This window comes from Dromiciops gliroides, chromosome 3 (genome assembly GCF_019393635.1).
Source record: "Dromiciops gliroides isolate mDroGli1 chromosome 3, mDroGli1.pri, whole genome shotgun sequence".
NCBI lineage: Eukaryota > Metazoa > Chordata > Mammalia > Microbiotheria > Microbiotheriidae > Dromiciops > Dromiciops gliroides.
Genome location: NC_057863.1, coordinates 503,412,996 through 503,429,997, shown reverse-complemented (window position 1 = coordinate 503,429,997; position 17,002 = coordinate 503,412,996). Strand labels below are relative to the sequence as shown.

The 17,002-nt window shown below is 45.6% G+C and overlaps 1 protein-coding gene across 3 annotated transcripts in view; it reads right to left on the bottom strand.

The window, feature by feature from the left end:
* Positions 1–241: 241 nt before the first annotated feature.
* KIRREL3 (kirre like nephrin family adhesion molecule 3) overlaps positions 242–17,002 on the bottom strand; it is a 781,754-nt gene continuing 764,993 nt past the window's right edge. Inside the window, exons 14-18 of one of the 3 annotated variants that reach the window (XM_043996443.1) lie at positions 16,250–16,285; positions 12,713–12,820; positions 9,223–9,332; positions 4,129–4,215; positions 242–3,567 (exon numbers count right to left, since the gene is read on the bottom strand). In XM_043996443.1, coding sequence (XP_043852378.1) covers positions 3,124–3,567; positions 4,129–4,215; positions 9,223–9,332; positions 12,713–12,820; positions 16,250–16,285 — 785 coding nt within the window. In that variant the 3' untranslated portion in view covers positions 242–3,123. The remainder of the gene's footprint in view (positions 3,568–4,128; positions 4,216–9,222; positions 9,333–12,712; positions 12,821–16,249; positions 16,286–17,002) is intronic. The other 2 variants (XM_043996444.1, XM_043996445.1) reach the window with 2 other exon arrangements.

Below are 17,002 nucleotides of genomic sequence, written 5' to 3'. Positions count from 1 at the left end.
TCTTTTAATTTTGTACTTATTTTTATATGTTTGTTTACGTACACATTGTCTCCCTCCATAGAATATAAGCTCCTTGAAGGCAGGGGCTGTTTTATTTTTGTCTTTGTATCTCTTTTTTTGCTTTTTGCAGCGCAATGAGGGTTAAGTGACTTGCCCAGGGTCACATAGTTAGTAAGTGTCCAGTGTCTGAGCCTGGATTTGAAGTCAGGTCCTCCTGAATCCAAGGCCAGTGCTTTATCTACTGCGCCACCTAGCTGCCCCTGTCTTTGTATCTCTAATGCCTCAAACAGTGCCAGACATATAGCAAGTACTCAATAAATGTTGATCGATTGATTCCAGTAGTCATAGAATCCTCTTTGAGAAGGGCAACAAAGGTATTAGCAGGTTCATTGAACCCTTGAACACCCAAGGGAAGACTCTTTGGGAGCCAGATAGACAGGGGCCAGCCTCAATCAAAGATTCCTCAGATAGAGTTGAAGCAAGGAATAGGAAATGGAGTTAGGGTACACCCCTTAGATTGTGACATTTAAGTTCATCTGTGGGATTAGACTAAAGTTTCTTAGGATTAGATTTCTATACTCTCTAAATTGATCGATACTATATTTTCATAAGTTTAATTTTAATTTCCCTTTGTTTCCAAGCCCTTAAAAATATGGCTGTTGTCTCTTCTGGAATAAGGGAAAAGAGTGTTTGTCTGTACTGTTTGATAGTAGTGGGGGGAGAGAGAGCAGAGTGACCCTAGAAGCCAGGTGTGGTAGTGGCAATGGTAGTGGGCTCTGGAGAAGCCCAAGATAGATCTGAAGTACAAAGCAGAAGGAAACCTTGGACCTATAAGGACATCAATTGAATATTGTTCCCTATCTGCCTATGTGTCTTTCTTCACTCAAGGAGCACAGAGGCATCATCTGTCCCCCTGATTTTGCTGTACTTGTTCAAGTATAGCCAACTCTGAGACCGAGAAGCATAGGGATGACAAAGTATGACATTTGTGGAAGCCTACTATTCTAGGAAACAAAGAAATGGTAGAAATAGTCACAATGTACTATCTCGGTGGTAAGCCTGGGGAAAGGGAGTTTAACACCTCTCTAGTGCCTTGAACCTAGTGACTAGACTGGCAACAAGACCCCAATGTAGCCTTGGTGGGGGGTGGTGGTTACAGACCCTCGTTTCCTGGCAGACTTGTCTTTTGGAGGTCACAAGGCAACTCAGTCCTTGTGGAGTAGGCTTCATTCATCTGCCACGTGAGATAGAGTGGCTTAGGAGGGGAGGCATGCTTCTTGTTTACCACTGTATTGGAATATGGATGTGGGTGGCCCCCTCAAAGAGTGATCCAGGACTGTCCACTGGGCCCCCTCCCATTTATTTAGCTCTTCCCTTTCCCACTCTCATGCTTCCCACTAACTTGGTTGGGAGGTAATAATTTCTCAATGCATCTTCTGTGCCCAGCCTTTTGTGGGGTTTGCTCTAGATTAGAAGAGCTGATGGGTAAACAGATTGTGAGACAGCTGGGAGATGTGGCTGATGAATAGCCTAACAGGGCTGGACACCTCTGTTTCTCCCTCCTCATTTCTGCCTCCTGACTTCCTTCAAGTCAAATCCCACCTTCTACAGGAAGCCTCTGTAGATTATTTCCAGTTTATCTTGTTTGAACATAATTGCTTGCATGTGTCTCTCCCATAAGGGTGTGAACTCCTTGAGATAAGGGACATCTGCCTTTCTTTGGATCCTCAGCACTTAGCAGAGTGGCTGGCACACAGTAGGTGCTTAATGTTTATCAACTGACTGTTTCCGTTCCCTTCCGGTCCCTCAGTATTGTCCCTGAAACAAAGGCCTGGGGACCAGGATACTGGGTGTTCCATGATCTGATTACTGGGGTGGGGAGGAAGCTTCCTCTTATGGATCCTGGAGCTCTCCTTGTTTCTCTGAGTTGCCCCATGTTCTTGTGAGGCTGCTACTTTCTCCTCTCCCCAGCTCCACTGTCCCCAAGATATGTGCAGGGTAGAAGAACATACACTGTTTCCAGAGAAGCTCTTGGCATCACTTCTCATGGACCAGCTGCTGAGGATCTTGGGAAGAATGGAGAATGAGCAGGGGACTATCCCACTGAACCAAGTGGGGGTAAACATCAGGCTGTACTACCATCCCATAGAGTGGAAGAGACTAAGTAATATTCCATGCCCACCTCTTCCTGTCCACTCACTCAGCATCCTGACTCTTTTCCCAAATCAGTTTCCTTTGTAATAATGTGATCATTTTCACACTACTCTGCCCCACCTTTCCATGGAAAGAATCCTGACCAGAGAAACTCTCACACCTCTTATATTAACTCCAGTTGTGCTATGGGGGTACACAAAGCAGTGGGGAGCATAGAGAGGTTCTGTGTTACAGAAGGAGGGGTGGGTTTCGGCAGGGGCTACTTTCAGTGCACAGATTCTCCATCCATCTCCTCCCTCTCAGTACCATCAGCCTCCAAGTGGCTCAGCCCCTGCCTCGGAATCCAGGGCTGTTGAGTCCAAAGACAGAACTGCAATATATGGACACAAAACACCAAACAGAAATGGGGGAGGGGTCCCTACCAAGTTGGTTGGGAGGGGGTGCATCCCACTCAGGGCTACTATTGGCTTCCCAGTCTCCAAAGTAGTAGCTATGAACAGCAGGGAAAGATATGGGTACCTGGGGTGAATCAGTGTTAGGAAGAGATTGTTGATTTCTCCAAGTCTGCAGAAGGGCACAGAAACGGGGAGTGGGGAAGTATGGGCACCTGGGGGATAGAGCCCCAAGAGTGGACAGCAATTTCATTAAAGCAAAGTGGTAGCTACTACCAGTACCCGTGGGAAGGGAAGGCAGCAGAGCTGGGGTCCCTGGGAAATGGGCTGGGGGCAGGAGGTTGTCCAGCATTGGGCTCTATGCCTTTAGCTATGCTCTTTGTCCATATTTCCCATGCCATGGGCAGGGAGAGAGGTTTGTGCTTGATCAGAGCTTTGAAGTGGGATGATGGTGGGGGCATGATGCTGTCCTAGGGATCAGCTAGTCCTGGGGTCCCCTCCACAGTCCCCACAGTCCCCTTGGACATCAGGGTGCCCTATTCTCCCTCCCCATTCCTTTCCCATGGGGTTGGGTCCTTCAGACGTGAGTCTGCATCCTCCGCTGCAGGGGTCGGCTGGGGTCCGAGTTCTGGGAGGAGGACTGGGAGTGGTGGGAGGAAGAGGCAGAGGCCTTGCTGGCCTTGTCAAACTGCACGTAGCCGTCCTGCTTGCCACTGCTGCTGACGCTGCTGTCGCACTGAGTGTCTAGGAAGGAGCTGCTGTCGCTGAGCGATCCTCTCTGGAACTCACGCTCGCACAACTCAATGGATGAGCTGCCCATGCCCAGCACAAACCTCTGCCCGTAGTCGTAGAGTCGACTCTGGCCACTCAGGGTGCTGTAGATGTTGGTGAAGGACATGCCTGTGGGAACTCGTTGTTTTCCGGCAGGGCGAAGGTCAGGCTGGCAGCTAGAGAGGGAGATGGTGGGAGTGGAGTGGTGCTCCTTGAAGGTGTTGACACTGTAGTAGCCATTGGTGGGGTCCTAGACAGGGAAAAATAAAAATGTGATTGTACTGGGATGGAGAAAACCTAACCTGGCATTTTTTCCTGGGTGGGTCAACTCAGTGTGATTCACCTGGGTATAGGTGTTAAAAGAAGAGAGGGGCTGGTTTTCCAGAGACACTGTGAGGAGGGGATTGACTGGAGGGGCGCTGGAGTCTAGGGCATCAAGGGCATTGGGCATGTTGGCATGGCTACTTTGTGGGTAGTCCATGCTGAACAAATGCTTGTTGACCTGAATTACGTGAATGATGTAAAAACGGAATAATCATCCTGGACACTGAAAGATGAGTACCCCGGGGAGTTGCTGCAAGGAGCCGTGCTTCGAGTTAATGTGTGTTAGGGTACGATGGCATCACTTGAGTGAGGTCTTGTCCCTAGGATAGCCTTCTGCCATCTCTCTTGTCCAGTGACCATTTGAGCTCTCCTTGCGTGTTGATGGGGTTGCATCAGCTGGATGTTGGAACCTGGGGCCCATCTGTAATATTATTGCCCTCTATCTCTGCCAGTTCCCCTAACAGCCTTCAGGACATTTACTTTTTACCTTTAGGTTCTGAAATTCCTTCTCCTCTTCCTTGAGCACCTCCAGCTGCTTCAGGACTGAGTCCTGCTGGAATTCCCCTCGATCCATCTGCAGTACAAAGGAGGTTTTCATTGGCAGGGAGATGAGGCCACATTCCCATTTTTCCCTGGGGTGGATGTGGGGGGCGGTGTAACGATTGGAATAACGCCACCTGCTGGATACTTACTGTAGAGGAGTTCTGCCCATGAAGGGAAGGTCTTTGAGGGCAAGACCAGGAGTCAGGAAGTGACGCGGGCTAGTGGGAGGATGAAGGAAGAGACTGGCGCTCAGTCTCGGGCTCTTTCCTCTGGACTCTGGTGGAGAGCGGAGCTAGAAATGTGCTCTCCCTTTAATAGATAGGAATCTAGGCTTTTCTCTCTCTCTTTACCAAATTCTTATTCTCCTTAATAAATGCTTAAAAGTCTAACTCTTGCTAAAGCTTATAATTTATTGGCGACCACTCATTAGATATTTTAGACAGACTAGCTAGAATTTTAGCCCTTAACAGATGGCTGACCACGAAGAGGAAAGCTAACCCTCAGTCTTCTTCTGATCTTCTGGTTGGGTAAGAAATTTCCCCTCCCTTTCCCTTTAAACTGCTAAGTACTGGCGCATTGGCTGTGTTTTCCCTTTAAATTTTTTCCAATGGACCTTTTAAACTCCCTAATTATCCTATTTTTGATTTTAGTCTGTTTAACCAGACAAATGGGAGATAAGATCATGTTAATGCTTTGTTTTTGTGGATTTTCTATTTTTCTTTTTATTTTTGTTAGAAGAGCCAGCAACATACTCACACAAGGAAATATCTCCCACTCTCCCAACCATGCTTTTTCAGAGAAACCTGAAGAGATTCCTGCAACTTTTCCCAGTTCTAACACTAATTGTTGCTCTAATTTTGCATGCCTGGAGGCAATGACCCACCCTCTAGAAGCTTTTAATCCCCTAGCACCTGGAGGCAAAGTGGGGGAAGAGGAATCCAGGCCTGAGTTCAAAATCAAGTCTGATTCAAATTGCTCTGGTCCCTCCCCTCCTCTCCAGACCCCACCCTCTACTCCTCCTATGGCCAAGCCCATAGCTTCCCCTGCCTGGGAAGTCCAGAGATCTGATGCGCATGCTCACCTTTTTCTAACTACATTTGCAGCTTCAGGCTCAGCCCTTCCCCAGCCTGGCTGTGCTTCTGAGACAACCTTAGAAAACCCTTTAAATTCCAGATATACTCGTTTTGTTCATAATTTTGCTAACCTGCTTTTGTCTTTAATTAGTAATCTTATAAAGCATTTGTATGGTGAAAAGACTGACAGACAATATAGAGGGGTTAAAGAAGAAAAACTTAAGCTGAATGAGAATGACAATCATCACCATAGTTCAAGACTCCGCTTCTTTTGCCATGGAAGTATATATATTTTACAGAAATGTAGAAGTAAACAGCAAGGTATTGATATGAGTATTGGGGATTTTAGATATCGGAATCAAAAGTGTTCTGAATTCACTCAGAGTAATAGTATCAGTTCAGAGGTTACATAGGATTTCTGTGCTATTATATATACATTTTGAAATTAATGGTATGGGTTTATTTTCATAGAGATTTTCATGCTTTTGAGATTGTGTCTTATACTTAGTTTCTAAAACAAGGAGAATATTTGTAAAAGCTTTTTATAGTCATGTGATCAAGTTTATATTTTATAATACTCTTATTGATATTAAGTTCATATTCATTTAGATTTCCTTAGTTTGAATTTCACTGTATTTTATTGTTCCATGTGTATTTTCTTCTATTCATTTGTCTATCTAATTTTGAAACATTGCAAGATGGTTTTGATTTTATTATACAATGTTAATTCTAGGAGTATTGTGCTCCCATATTCTGAGTTGTTTGTTTTTGTTTTTTTTTCTCAACTGATTATTTGATCAAACTCTTTAAAGCATTTCCCTGGCAAATTGTTTGCCATGGCAAGTGTAAATTGATTCTAGAAGTATTATTTTTGATAAGCATATTCCAAAAAAAAAAAAAAGAGGGGAACATTTGTAAAAGTTTTCTTTGAGATTGTGTTGTGCTTTAACTTGTATTTAAATATGTTCAGATTTTTCAAAAAAGTAATTGTATACTAGTTAAAAAAAAGGGGTATTATTTGAAATTGTTGCATAATTATATATTGTGTTCTGAGTCAAGATGTATTCGCATTTTTTGCAATCATTTATTATCCTCAATTTTTAAATCCATATGAGACTTGGATTATGGGAACTTATCATTTAAGACACTAATTACCTTTATTCTGAGTTATCAGATGCCAGTTGGCCAAGGTGCCATCCAATCACAAGAGGAATACATGCAAGAGCAGACACTGAACTGTCACATGAGGGGAGACATGCATGAAGTCAAGGTATGGCCGAGGGAACGGCTTTTGACAAATGTTGAGGTTGGATTCTCTTGGTTTAATATTTTATTTTATTTTTCCCCACAATATTGTACAGATGGCTGGAAGTGTTCATCCCACCCATATCACTTTTACACCTGGCTTCTATGCTCCCTCCTATATGCCTGATGCCATGGACATCTTAATCCCATGGATCTGATTAAGTCTGACTCAGTTTCCTCCAATATGTTCGGTGGCATGGACATATATTCCATCCACCTATTTTAAGCCTGGCATACTGTATGGGCAGTACATATTGCTCAAGTGTGGGAATGCTCATATCCCATCATTTCTCTGTTCTTTTATGGTAACCCCCATAATTATCTCAGGTGTCATGATAAATACAGTGTTGAATTTGGCCTTGACACCTGTTACCAATTATATTAGATTTTTTTAATTTCTCATAATGGCATGAGGATAATTAGGCAGATGATGCAAAAAGTGATAAAACAAAGATAAAAATTATTTTAAAAAAATTAATATCACAGCAATTGTCTTCTCAATTACCCTCCATAAGGGGGGACTATAGTAATATTATAATTTTAAAGAATGTTTCAATTTTTGTTTTATTATATGTTTCATGTGTAACAACTAAGATTCTGAATTCCCTTAGACATGTTTTTGAGAACTTTCATTGTTTGATTTGATTATTGACAAAGCTATTTTAAAGTTGTGTTAAGCTCAATTTTGTAGGAAATTTTCCTGGCTGATTACCAGCATCCACACATCAACCCCTGAAGAGACTTCCATTCTACGACTACACCTAGAGGACATCTGAGAAAAGACTTTCAGAGACTTTAAATGAACAGTTTTGATTTGTTGTTTTTGTTGGTTTTTTTCTCTTTCTGTTATAATATACACCATCTGTAACATGTATTCTCTGCAGAGGCCCTCCCTTTGCAAGACTAATGTCAAAGCGTCGGTTCATGAGGACAAAAAAAAAAAATCGCCCCTCTGGACAAAACTTTCCTCTCTTCCTTTTCTATATTGTCGTTCACATATTATTAGTTAGCAATAGTTATTATATTCTTTTTACTGTTCCGTCAAGGAAACATTTTGTTTCTTGAGGAACAACAGGGGGGACTGTAACGATTGGAATAACGCCACCTGCTGGATACTTACTGTAGAGGAGTTCTGCCCATGAAGGGAAGGTCTTTGAGGGCAAGACCAGGAGTCAGGAAGTGACGCGGGCTAGTGGGAGGATGAAGGAAGAGACTGGCGCTCAGTCTCGGGCTCTTTCCTCTGGACTCTGGTGGAGAGCGGAGCTAGAAATGTGCTCTCCCTTTAATAGATAGGAATCTAGGCTTTTCTCTCTCTCTTTACCAAATTCTTATTCTCCTTAATAAATGCTTAAAAGTCTAACTCTTGCTAAAGCTTATAATTTATTGGCGACCACTCATTAGATATTTTAGACAGACTAGCTAGAATTTTAGCCCTTAACAGCGGGGTGGGTGTAAAATAGAGACATCAGAGAGTCGGAGATGGTACTTTCCCCAGCTACTTTCGCTGAAGGGTAGAGAATCTCAGATGAAATCTCAGACTTTATTATTTTTTCTTCCCAGTCCCATCCTGGGAGAAGAGATAGAGGGCAATGGGGATCTTAGGACTCTACTTGCCTTGGTTTGGGCCTTGGGGAAGTTACCTTCTAAAGGCTCTGCTTTCCAATTAAATGGAAATCAAATATTAGCTATAAATCAGAGGCCCTGCCCTAGTGAGTATCTGCCAGAAGATGGACAATAATGAGACATAAGGTTAATGATAAACTTGTGTCCATGGCAGTAATGGTAGATGCTCCATATGCTTTTGTTATATTGAATTTATGACCACCATGACACATACCTTCTGAACACATATCACTTTCATTTCTCACATCTCACTTGTGAAACTTGTCCAAGGTCCCTGCCTATTCTATGAATAGGGCCTCTTTCCTGCTTCCCATCCCTCCCTCTAATTGGCATCTTCATAAAGTTTTAGGGAGGGGCAATAACATTTCTCTTCTGCCCCATCCCTTTCTTACCCTGCCCTTTCCTCTCTCCTAGGATTACCCTGATTCTTATTTATTCTGGGATCCTTCCTGCTCCTCCACCCATAGACAACCCTGCAAAGATGTCTTTCCTTGGCCATGAGACCACAGTATGGGTGGGTGTGGGGACTGAAAGACGTAACAGGGTTGGTTTGGATCTGAACCTCTCAGACTTCCCCTGTGCCAGAGCACATCCATTGATCTTCCTAGGGAATGTAGTGGTGTCCTGGAGGACACAGTGGGGAGCTCAAGTGGGAGGCTGTCAGGATGGGAAGTCAGCCTTGTCCACATCCCTAGGGATGCCAACTAATGGCCTTCATGGAAGGGATCATCTGTGGGCTTTCCTGCCAGTTCCAGCACTTATCTAGGGAAACATTAAGTTACCATTGAAGCCCTCTCCTTGCCCCATAAGGCAATTGGTTATTTTTTTAGAAGTCTGTGAAAGAAATGCCTTTTTTTCTGGGGCTGAGTCCCTGGACCTGCTGCTACATCCGGTCATTTGCCTTGATTGTGGGGTGGGACTTGCTCTCTGTTTGTTGAATTGAACTGCTAGCTACTATCTCCCCCATGCCCAGAACCCTGAGGTCTGAGTGCACGTGGGGATGAACGGGGGGGGGGGGCAAGAGACAACATTTTTACCATCAGCTGCTTGATGGTGGGGTGCTCCTCAGCATCTCTCCCAGAGGTGGGCTCCTTGTGGACAATCTCCACCCGGATGTCATTCTTTGCTGACACAACACCTTTCAGATCTGAGCAGAGAGTGGAAAAGGACAGATGATAAAGCTGCCTTGCCCTCACTCCTCCACAGGGAGCCATTCTGGTCATTTGTCTTTGTTCTTGGTATCTTTCCCTGTTCCCAATAGCTGCAGTGGGGGGGGGGGCTGGTCTTTTTGAACAAAGCACCCTCCGTCCAGCAGCTCTTCGATCCTTAGTTATAGAGGACTCATGCGCAAATAGCCTTGATTTGAAAATGTAGACTTCTTGTTTGTGGATATCTGGGTCCCCAGCATTTGAACTGTGTGTCGACCAGGTGTCCAGTGATCCCTAAGGAATTACTCAAAGAGCACAGAACATATTTTAGGGTCCTCCAGACTCTAGTATTTAAGTGGGGAATTATAATAATAGCCAGCACTTACATAGCACTTTAAGGCTTGTGCACTTTACAAATACTATGGGAGATATGTGCTATTATTCTGCCCAGTTTACAGATGAGGCAACTGAGGTTGTGGCTTGCCCAGGGTCACACAGTTAGTAAATTTTTGAAGCTGGATTTGAACTGAGGTCTTTTTGACTCCAAAGTTTATTTTAGTGTCTGATACATATTAGGCACTTAATAAATGGTTATTGACCTACTGAATCTAAGTTCAGATTTCGCTACCTAGCTGTCTCTAGGTATTTCATGGGCATCCTAGTTCAGGAGATTTACTGTTGGGGAACTTGACCTCTCAGTTCTTCTCTACCTCCAAAGAAACCCTCTTGGGGCACACATCAGCTTCAGCTTCCCTGTCTTCTACACCTCCTGGCTGACTTCTGGCTTTGTCATTTGCCTTCACACAGTGGCTATAGTCCAGGGTTGTAGTCACTCCAATCACCAAACCTGATCACTTTTCCTCATGCCTTGTGTGATGAAAGGACCCTTCCTTTATTGGCAATTGAATGATGTTGTTACTGGAAGTTTTAAACAATTGTGCACTATCAATTGTGAGGCTAGGGAAAGGGCGGAGCTGGGAGCAGGGCTAGGAAAGGTGTGAAATACTCATCGGATTCTGCTGCTGTCGTCAGCAATTCTGCAAATGGACCGAGAGGGAGAAACTGCAGTCAGAGTTTGGAAATCAGAAATGAAAAGGAGTCAGTTTGAGGAGTTGGCTAGGTGTAGCTATGTCTGGGACCATCTCCAGGAATGCTAGCAGCTGACCAGATGGGGAGGCTAGGCCTAGAAGCTCATGAAGCCAAAGGCCTGCTTTACGGGTTAGGGAGCACGGGCAAGGCAAGATTGAGAGTGGGATCAGATCTATAGAGACAGGGGCAGGTTAGCCCTGGAAAATGGTGTCAGCCATCAAGGGCTAGATTCTAGATAACTTAAGATAAAATGCCTGTACCCCACTATGTGCCGTCTTCTCCCTTTAGAATGTAAACTTCTTGAGGGCAGGCACTGTCTTGTTTGCTTATGTTTATATTGACAACTTTTTCTCTCTTTCCATCCTTCCCTCAATCCAATCTATCTACTTTGTTAATTGTTTGATTTTACTTTCCTTCTTCAATTGTTAGTTATTTCTTTTTAAGATCTAAAATATTTTCAGGTGAATAGAACAGTGTTTCCCAACCACTGATCTCTGGGAATTTTTTTTTTAGCAATTCGTAAACTTCTTATGACCAAAGGTCCTTACCTTTAAGAGGCAGCTAACTGGCTCGGTAGATGGAGCACTGGGCCTAAAGTCAGGAAGACCTGAGCTCAAATTTGAACTTACATATTTACTGGTTATGTGACCCTGGCCATGTTATTTAACCTCTATTTGCCTCAGTTTCCTTAACTGTAAAATGGGGATAATAATAGTGCCTATTTGTAAAAGGTCCAGTGCATCTACATAGAAGGTTCTGTATAAATTTCCCTTTCTTCTTTTCCTCCTCCTCCTCCTCCTCCTCCTCCTCCTCCTCCTCCTCCTTCTTCTTCTGGTTAAGTGACTTGCCCAGGGTCACACAGCTAGTGAGTATCAAGTGTCTGAGGCCAAATTTGAACTCAGGTCCTCCTGAATCCAGGGCTGGTGCTTTATCCACTTTGCTGCCTAGCTGCCCCTCCCCCCCCTTACTACTTAAAACCTACAAAGGTAACTTGGCTTGAGCCTTGGGGAGTTCCCATTCCATGGAGCTGAGCAGTCAGAGACAAAGAATTTATATTATTTTACTGTTTAGAGACACAGTTTGGATTGGGAAATGCTGCCTTTGTGGTCATGTGGGGCTTGGTGGCCCAGTGACAGGAGGAAGAAGCCAGGAATCCAATAGCTCTATGGTGGCTCAGAACCACTAGAAGGAGAGTAAAAGAAAACTTCAGGTAGGGCAGGGTTTCAGGTGCAGTTTCAGATGTTTGAGCCTCTTTCCAGTCTTGGTTCCTACATTTTTGCTTCCATTTTTGAGCCTTCACACTTGCTTGTAAAACCTTCCTCATATCCCACCATTTCTTGTTTCCTTTCTGCCAATTAATGTATGTCCTGTCCTTCAAAACTGCTCAAAACTCACTCTGTGGGGCAAGCTTTCTCAGGCTATCTCCACCTGGGCTTGTTCACTCCATTCACACAATCAGGGAATATTAGAATGGAAAGAGACCTTAATTGTCATTTAGTTCAACCTCCCACCCAGTGTAGGAGTATCTTCTGTAATAGCCCTGGCGGGTGGTAATTCACTCTTCATCTGAATACAGTTCTAGTGATGAGGTTGCTACTTCACCGGGCAGCCCATCCTATTTTCAGACAGCAATAATTGTTTGAAAATTCCTTCTTCTGTTGAGCCCATTTGGCTTTTTTATAAGTTCTATTCACTGATTTAAAACTTCTGTTCTTTGGAAATAGACAGCGTAATCCTCTTTTCAGTGACTTAAGGGAAGATAATTATCATGTGTGGTTCTCCTCCTCCACCATAAACTCCTCCCCCCCCCTCTTCTTTCCAGGCAAAGAATTCGCAGTTCCTTCAACTACTTACTCCTAACATTCCTTCTGGCCACTTTTATGCATATGTTGCCATATAATTGCATAGTGTTTGTACTTGTTGGTATACATTCCTTGCATTCTTTCTTTAGGACTGTTTCAAGTGTGTGTTTTGCCTAGTTTCGTGTATTAGGTTGGAAGGGCAAAAAGCAAATCTCCTCCCCACCGCCCCCTTCTCCTCCTCCTGCTCTTTTTCCTTCTCCTCCACCTTCTCCTCCTTTCTGCATTGCATCTCTGCCTAGCAAACAGGGCAGGGCTTTATACACAGATGGAAATTGTTCATAAATGTTGGCCATATTGTGATCAGTGTCCCCTGTTTACTGCTCTTCCAACCAGAGGACCTACTCAAAGTTGAGTGCTCGAACTCTGGCTATATTCTCACCCTCCCACTCTGACCCTGAGAAGACCCCAGATCCCCTTCTCCTCCATACTTCTCTGGGAACGGGCACAGCAGAAGGCCACAATGGTTGCCATGAGGACAAGGAAGGCCACGCCAGCTCCCACTGCTACCCCAATGATGACAGACATTGGCACGGATTCTGTAGGAAAGAAGAAAGTGCCAATTATGGTGGTGGTGTTGGGAAACTCACCTCAGTTACTCCGTTCCACTCTTCCCTACCACTGTTGGTGTGAGTAGAGCCCCTCACAGGTTGAGGAGGGGGCCACACTTAAATAGACCTCCCTCCTTCCTGGGAAATGGAGATTGGGTAGTTTATGGTAGAGTCCCACCTAGGTCAGACTGATCTAGGACCACTGTTGCAGAAGAACTGTGGCTAGGGGGCTACGAAGGGAGGGAAGTGGTATGAAGGTGACAGGAGGAACTGAAGAGGGGATTGGGACTGGTGGGTGAGGACTAGCAGGTACAAACACTGTGGGGTAAAGGGCAGACGTGCTGAAGGAAGTGGGAGCAAAGGGACAGGAACTAGTCACTGGTAGGAGAAGAGTTCTGAAAGGCAGAAGGTGAGGAATGATTGGGGCAAGGGAAGGATGCCTTTGGGTAGTGAGTGAATGAAGGACAAATAAGATAGTCAAAGAATCTGCCAGTCAGGACCCTAGACAGGAGAGAATCAACAGCCTGGTTTTATTTGCCTGTCTTGGAAAAACCTTGACAGTCTCTGCCATTGTCTGCCAAGTTTCCAGGCAGCACAGAATGGATGGACAAGTGGATGCATGGGCAGCATAACTCAGTGGGAGAAACTTCTGGAGAATTTCATAGCTGTGCCATCTTCAATAGATGCACTTCTCCCTCTCAGAGATAGAGGTGGATGGGGTAGGATCAGGATTATTATCTCACCCATAGATTGTTTTCTATGGACTTGGAGCCCACACAGAGTAGCCAGGGAGAGGACAGTGGGACAACTTTCAGGAAGCAAAGGGGACCCTCCCCCTCAGTCCAAGAGAGACACTTCCTCTCCTCTTTTCTCCCCCATCCAGCCATGTTTTTCTAATATAAACTGGTCTTCTGAATTCTCTGCTATTCTTTCTTTCTCTACTGGTCTGTCTAGCTCTCCTTGTGATATCTCTGCCCCTTGCATTCTGACCTGACTCAAGCAAGAAGGTATCTAGCCCTTTCCCTCTCTGGGATCTTGGAGTAGGGGAGCTGTGAGGAGCAGAGAATGGATTACTGACTCACATTATTCTTTTTTTTTGTGGGTAATGAGGGTTAAGTGACTTGCCCAGGGTCACACAGCTAGTATCAAGTGTCCGAGATCGGATTTGAACTCAGGTCCTCCTGAATCCAGGGCTGGTGCTTTATCCACTGCGCCACCTAGCTGCCCTCACATTATTCTTTTAGGAAGTCTTGGCCCTTAATCTCTCCAAGGTAGAAAGGTTTACCCAATCTAGGGGAGCCAGTAGCATGTCAGCCCATCAGGTACCAAATCACTGAATGTTAGAGCGGGAAGGGACTTTGGGGAACATCTAGTCTAATCTTCTCCTTCTCTGGGTTATGAAACTTAAACCCCAAGAAGGAAGAAGACTTGTTCAGGAGCTTACAACCTGTTAGTGGCAGATCAGTTTCCTGGATGACAGTTCCTAACTCTTTCCACTATGCCATGGTGTCCCTGGAGCATCTCACCAGGACAGGAAGTCAGAAAGCAGGTAAAGATCCTCAAGAATGAAAGTGGTTTGGTGGCTATTCTGGCTTGACTCAATGCCTCCAGCAGCCAGAATCTCAGCCTTCCCCTAGCTTTTTCTTTCTAACCCTCCACCTTGGTAGTGCATGCCCAGGAAGGCTACAGGGATCTCTGGAGTCCTTCCCGCGCCCCCCCCCCCCCTCCAAGAGGAAAGAGAGATAGTAGTGGCCTAAGGACCTGAGACTCTGGCTGGGGACCTGCCATACTGGGAATCTGCCTACATAGATTATTTTGATCATCTAACCGTGCGGGCCGGGGCTCCTTTTTTTGTTCCCCAATGGGTGGGTAGAGGGAAATATGGGAGAGATGGGGAAAAATGATCTGTTACCCCAATCCTTTCCTCTACCTGGCACTAGGAGTCCTTGCAATGAGAAGGGAGACTTAGAGGAGCTGGGAATGACTGTTAGCAGACAGATGGAAAATGAAGACAGGTAAGAGATACTTTTCTACTCTGCCAATGGAAGCTCTCTGCAGGGGTGCCAGTAGGAATATTATCCTATGGGTCATGACCCAACAGTGGGAGGAAGATAATAGTGTTTAACCTCTAGCCAGGCACTGCCTCTGCCTGGCTCCTAGCGGCTCTCCTGAGCTGGTGCCAATGCCCCTGGGAATGTGCATGGGGCACTCAATAGAGTATGTTGGCTCTGAGCACCAGCCTGGTCTAGGAGAAATCTAATGCAACAAGCACTTATTGGGCTAGGAAGACACTGGAAAGAGGCCTGGGTTTTTGGTCAGAAGAATTGGGTTCAAAGACCAGCCCCCTCCTTAATGAAACATCGGGCAAGTCACGTAAGACTCTCTGAGCCCCTATTTTCTTACTTACAAAGGGGATAACGCTTTCACTACCTACCTTCCAGGGCTGTTGTAAAGATTAAATGAGATCCAGCAAATGTGGGCTTTTTAAACTACAAACCACCATTAAATACAAGAAGGTAAAGATAGGGTAGGAAGAGGTTCAAACTTCACATACATGGCTGGAGAACCCAGCACTTCCCCAAGTCCTGCTGAGGCTGAGGTAGCCAAGGTGGTTGGCAGGATCTATAAGAGGACAGGGCATAGAGGTACCCAGGACACCAGCACAGTTCCTGTCAGGCCAATGGGGAAAAGGCTTCCTGTCTTCTGTCTGGGCTCTGATTTCCTTTTTAGGTTTTGTACCAAACCTCCCTCATGTTGTTTCTGCATGGCACTAGGACAGAACTCATCCAAGCATAGGAGCTTTGGTACCAAGTTTGTTGTCAGGTTAATGGGGAGATGGGCACTGCCCAGTGACCTAAATCTGACTACAAGGTGCCAAATATCAGGCAGGTGATCCCCAGGTAAGAGGGCATAGATGCTCAGCACACACCAGAGGTGGAGACGGCAGGATCCTGAGCATTCTGGCAAGTGACAGGCAAGTGGCTGCTAACTATAAAAAGACTGAGGCCTTCTGGGAGTCCAGGGCCAGGCAGGAGGCTAGGGCAAGGGGAGTGATCTCCAGGGGCACAAAGGGCAAACGTCAGAGCTGCTCCTAAGAAAGGTGAGTGGTCAGAGAAAGAGGAGCAGACCCTGGATGAGAGGGATGGGAGGGGGTGCAGGCAGTGGTGACAACTCAAGGGCCAGGCCTGCTCCCTAAGCATTGACAAGATCAGGTCCCCAGGTTCCTGTTCTGACCCATGTTGAGGTGAGGAAGGAGAGCCTCTATTCCTGCTCCCTATAACAAGTTGCAGAAATCCTCCCTAAATTGGGGGAGCAGTCATTCTGGGGCCTGCAAGAGCCTCCATCTCTTCTGAGGTTTCCTCCCCACTTAGCCAACCAGGCCCTTCCCTCCCCTCCCCTGGGCAGCTCCTTTCATACCTGCTTCCAGCCCAGCTCCCGACTTCATTTCCGTACCTGTTTGGAAATAAAGCAAGTGTCCACACCTGGGCCGGGGTCGGGGTAAGGGGCAAACTAGCTGGGAGGACCTGGCTGAATGCTAGAAGGGAACACTTCCTAATCATCACTCCTAGACCACCCATCAGGCTCAGCCCTGCAGAATCAAATTTAGAATTTATTCAGCCAGAGTTAGAGACACCAAGGTGGGGGAACAAGGTGGGTGGGTGGGTGGGGGTGAGAAAAGCAACAAGGGCTGGGGACACTGGGTAGAGGGCTCGGGAAGGGAGAAAAGCAAGGACCAAACATAAGGGGGACACGCAAGAAGAGGCTAAGGGGCTTTGGGATGACATGGGGATGATGTCATGCAAATTATGTGCCAATAATCATGTCAACTAGAACTACTATTAGGAGGATGGATGCCAGGAGACAAGCATGATGGCACTGAGTATCAGAGGAACCTATTTCAGGTTCCTAATAATAATAATGTTAGGAATCTCCTATCAGGGTCTGGGTGCACAGAGCTGGGAAGGGCATGGCTTAACCCCGACTACTCTGCCTTCTGTACCCAATACAGCCTTTCAAGGAAGTCAGGGTTAGGGCTGGTCTGTTCAGTGTGGATCACCTATAGAGCGTTTCTTCTGGGGGTGGGGGAAGGGAGAATCCTGAACTTTTTTAGGGGGCCAGAGCAGTTGTAGCTTGAAACTCTGGAAGGTGGTCATATGACCTGACCTGCAA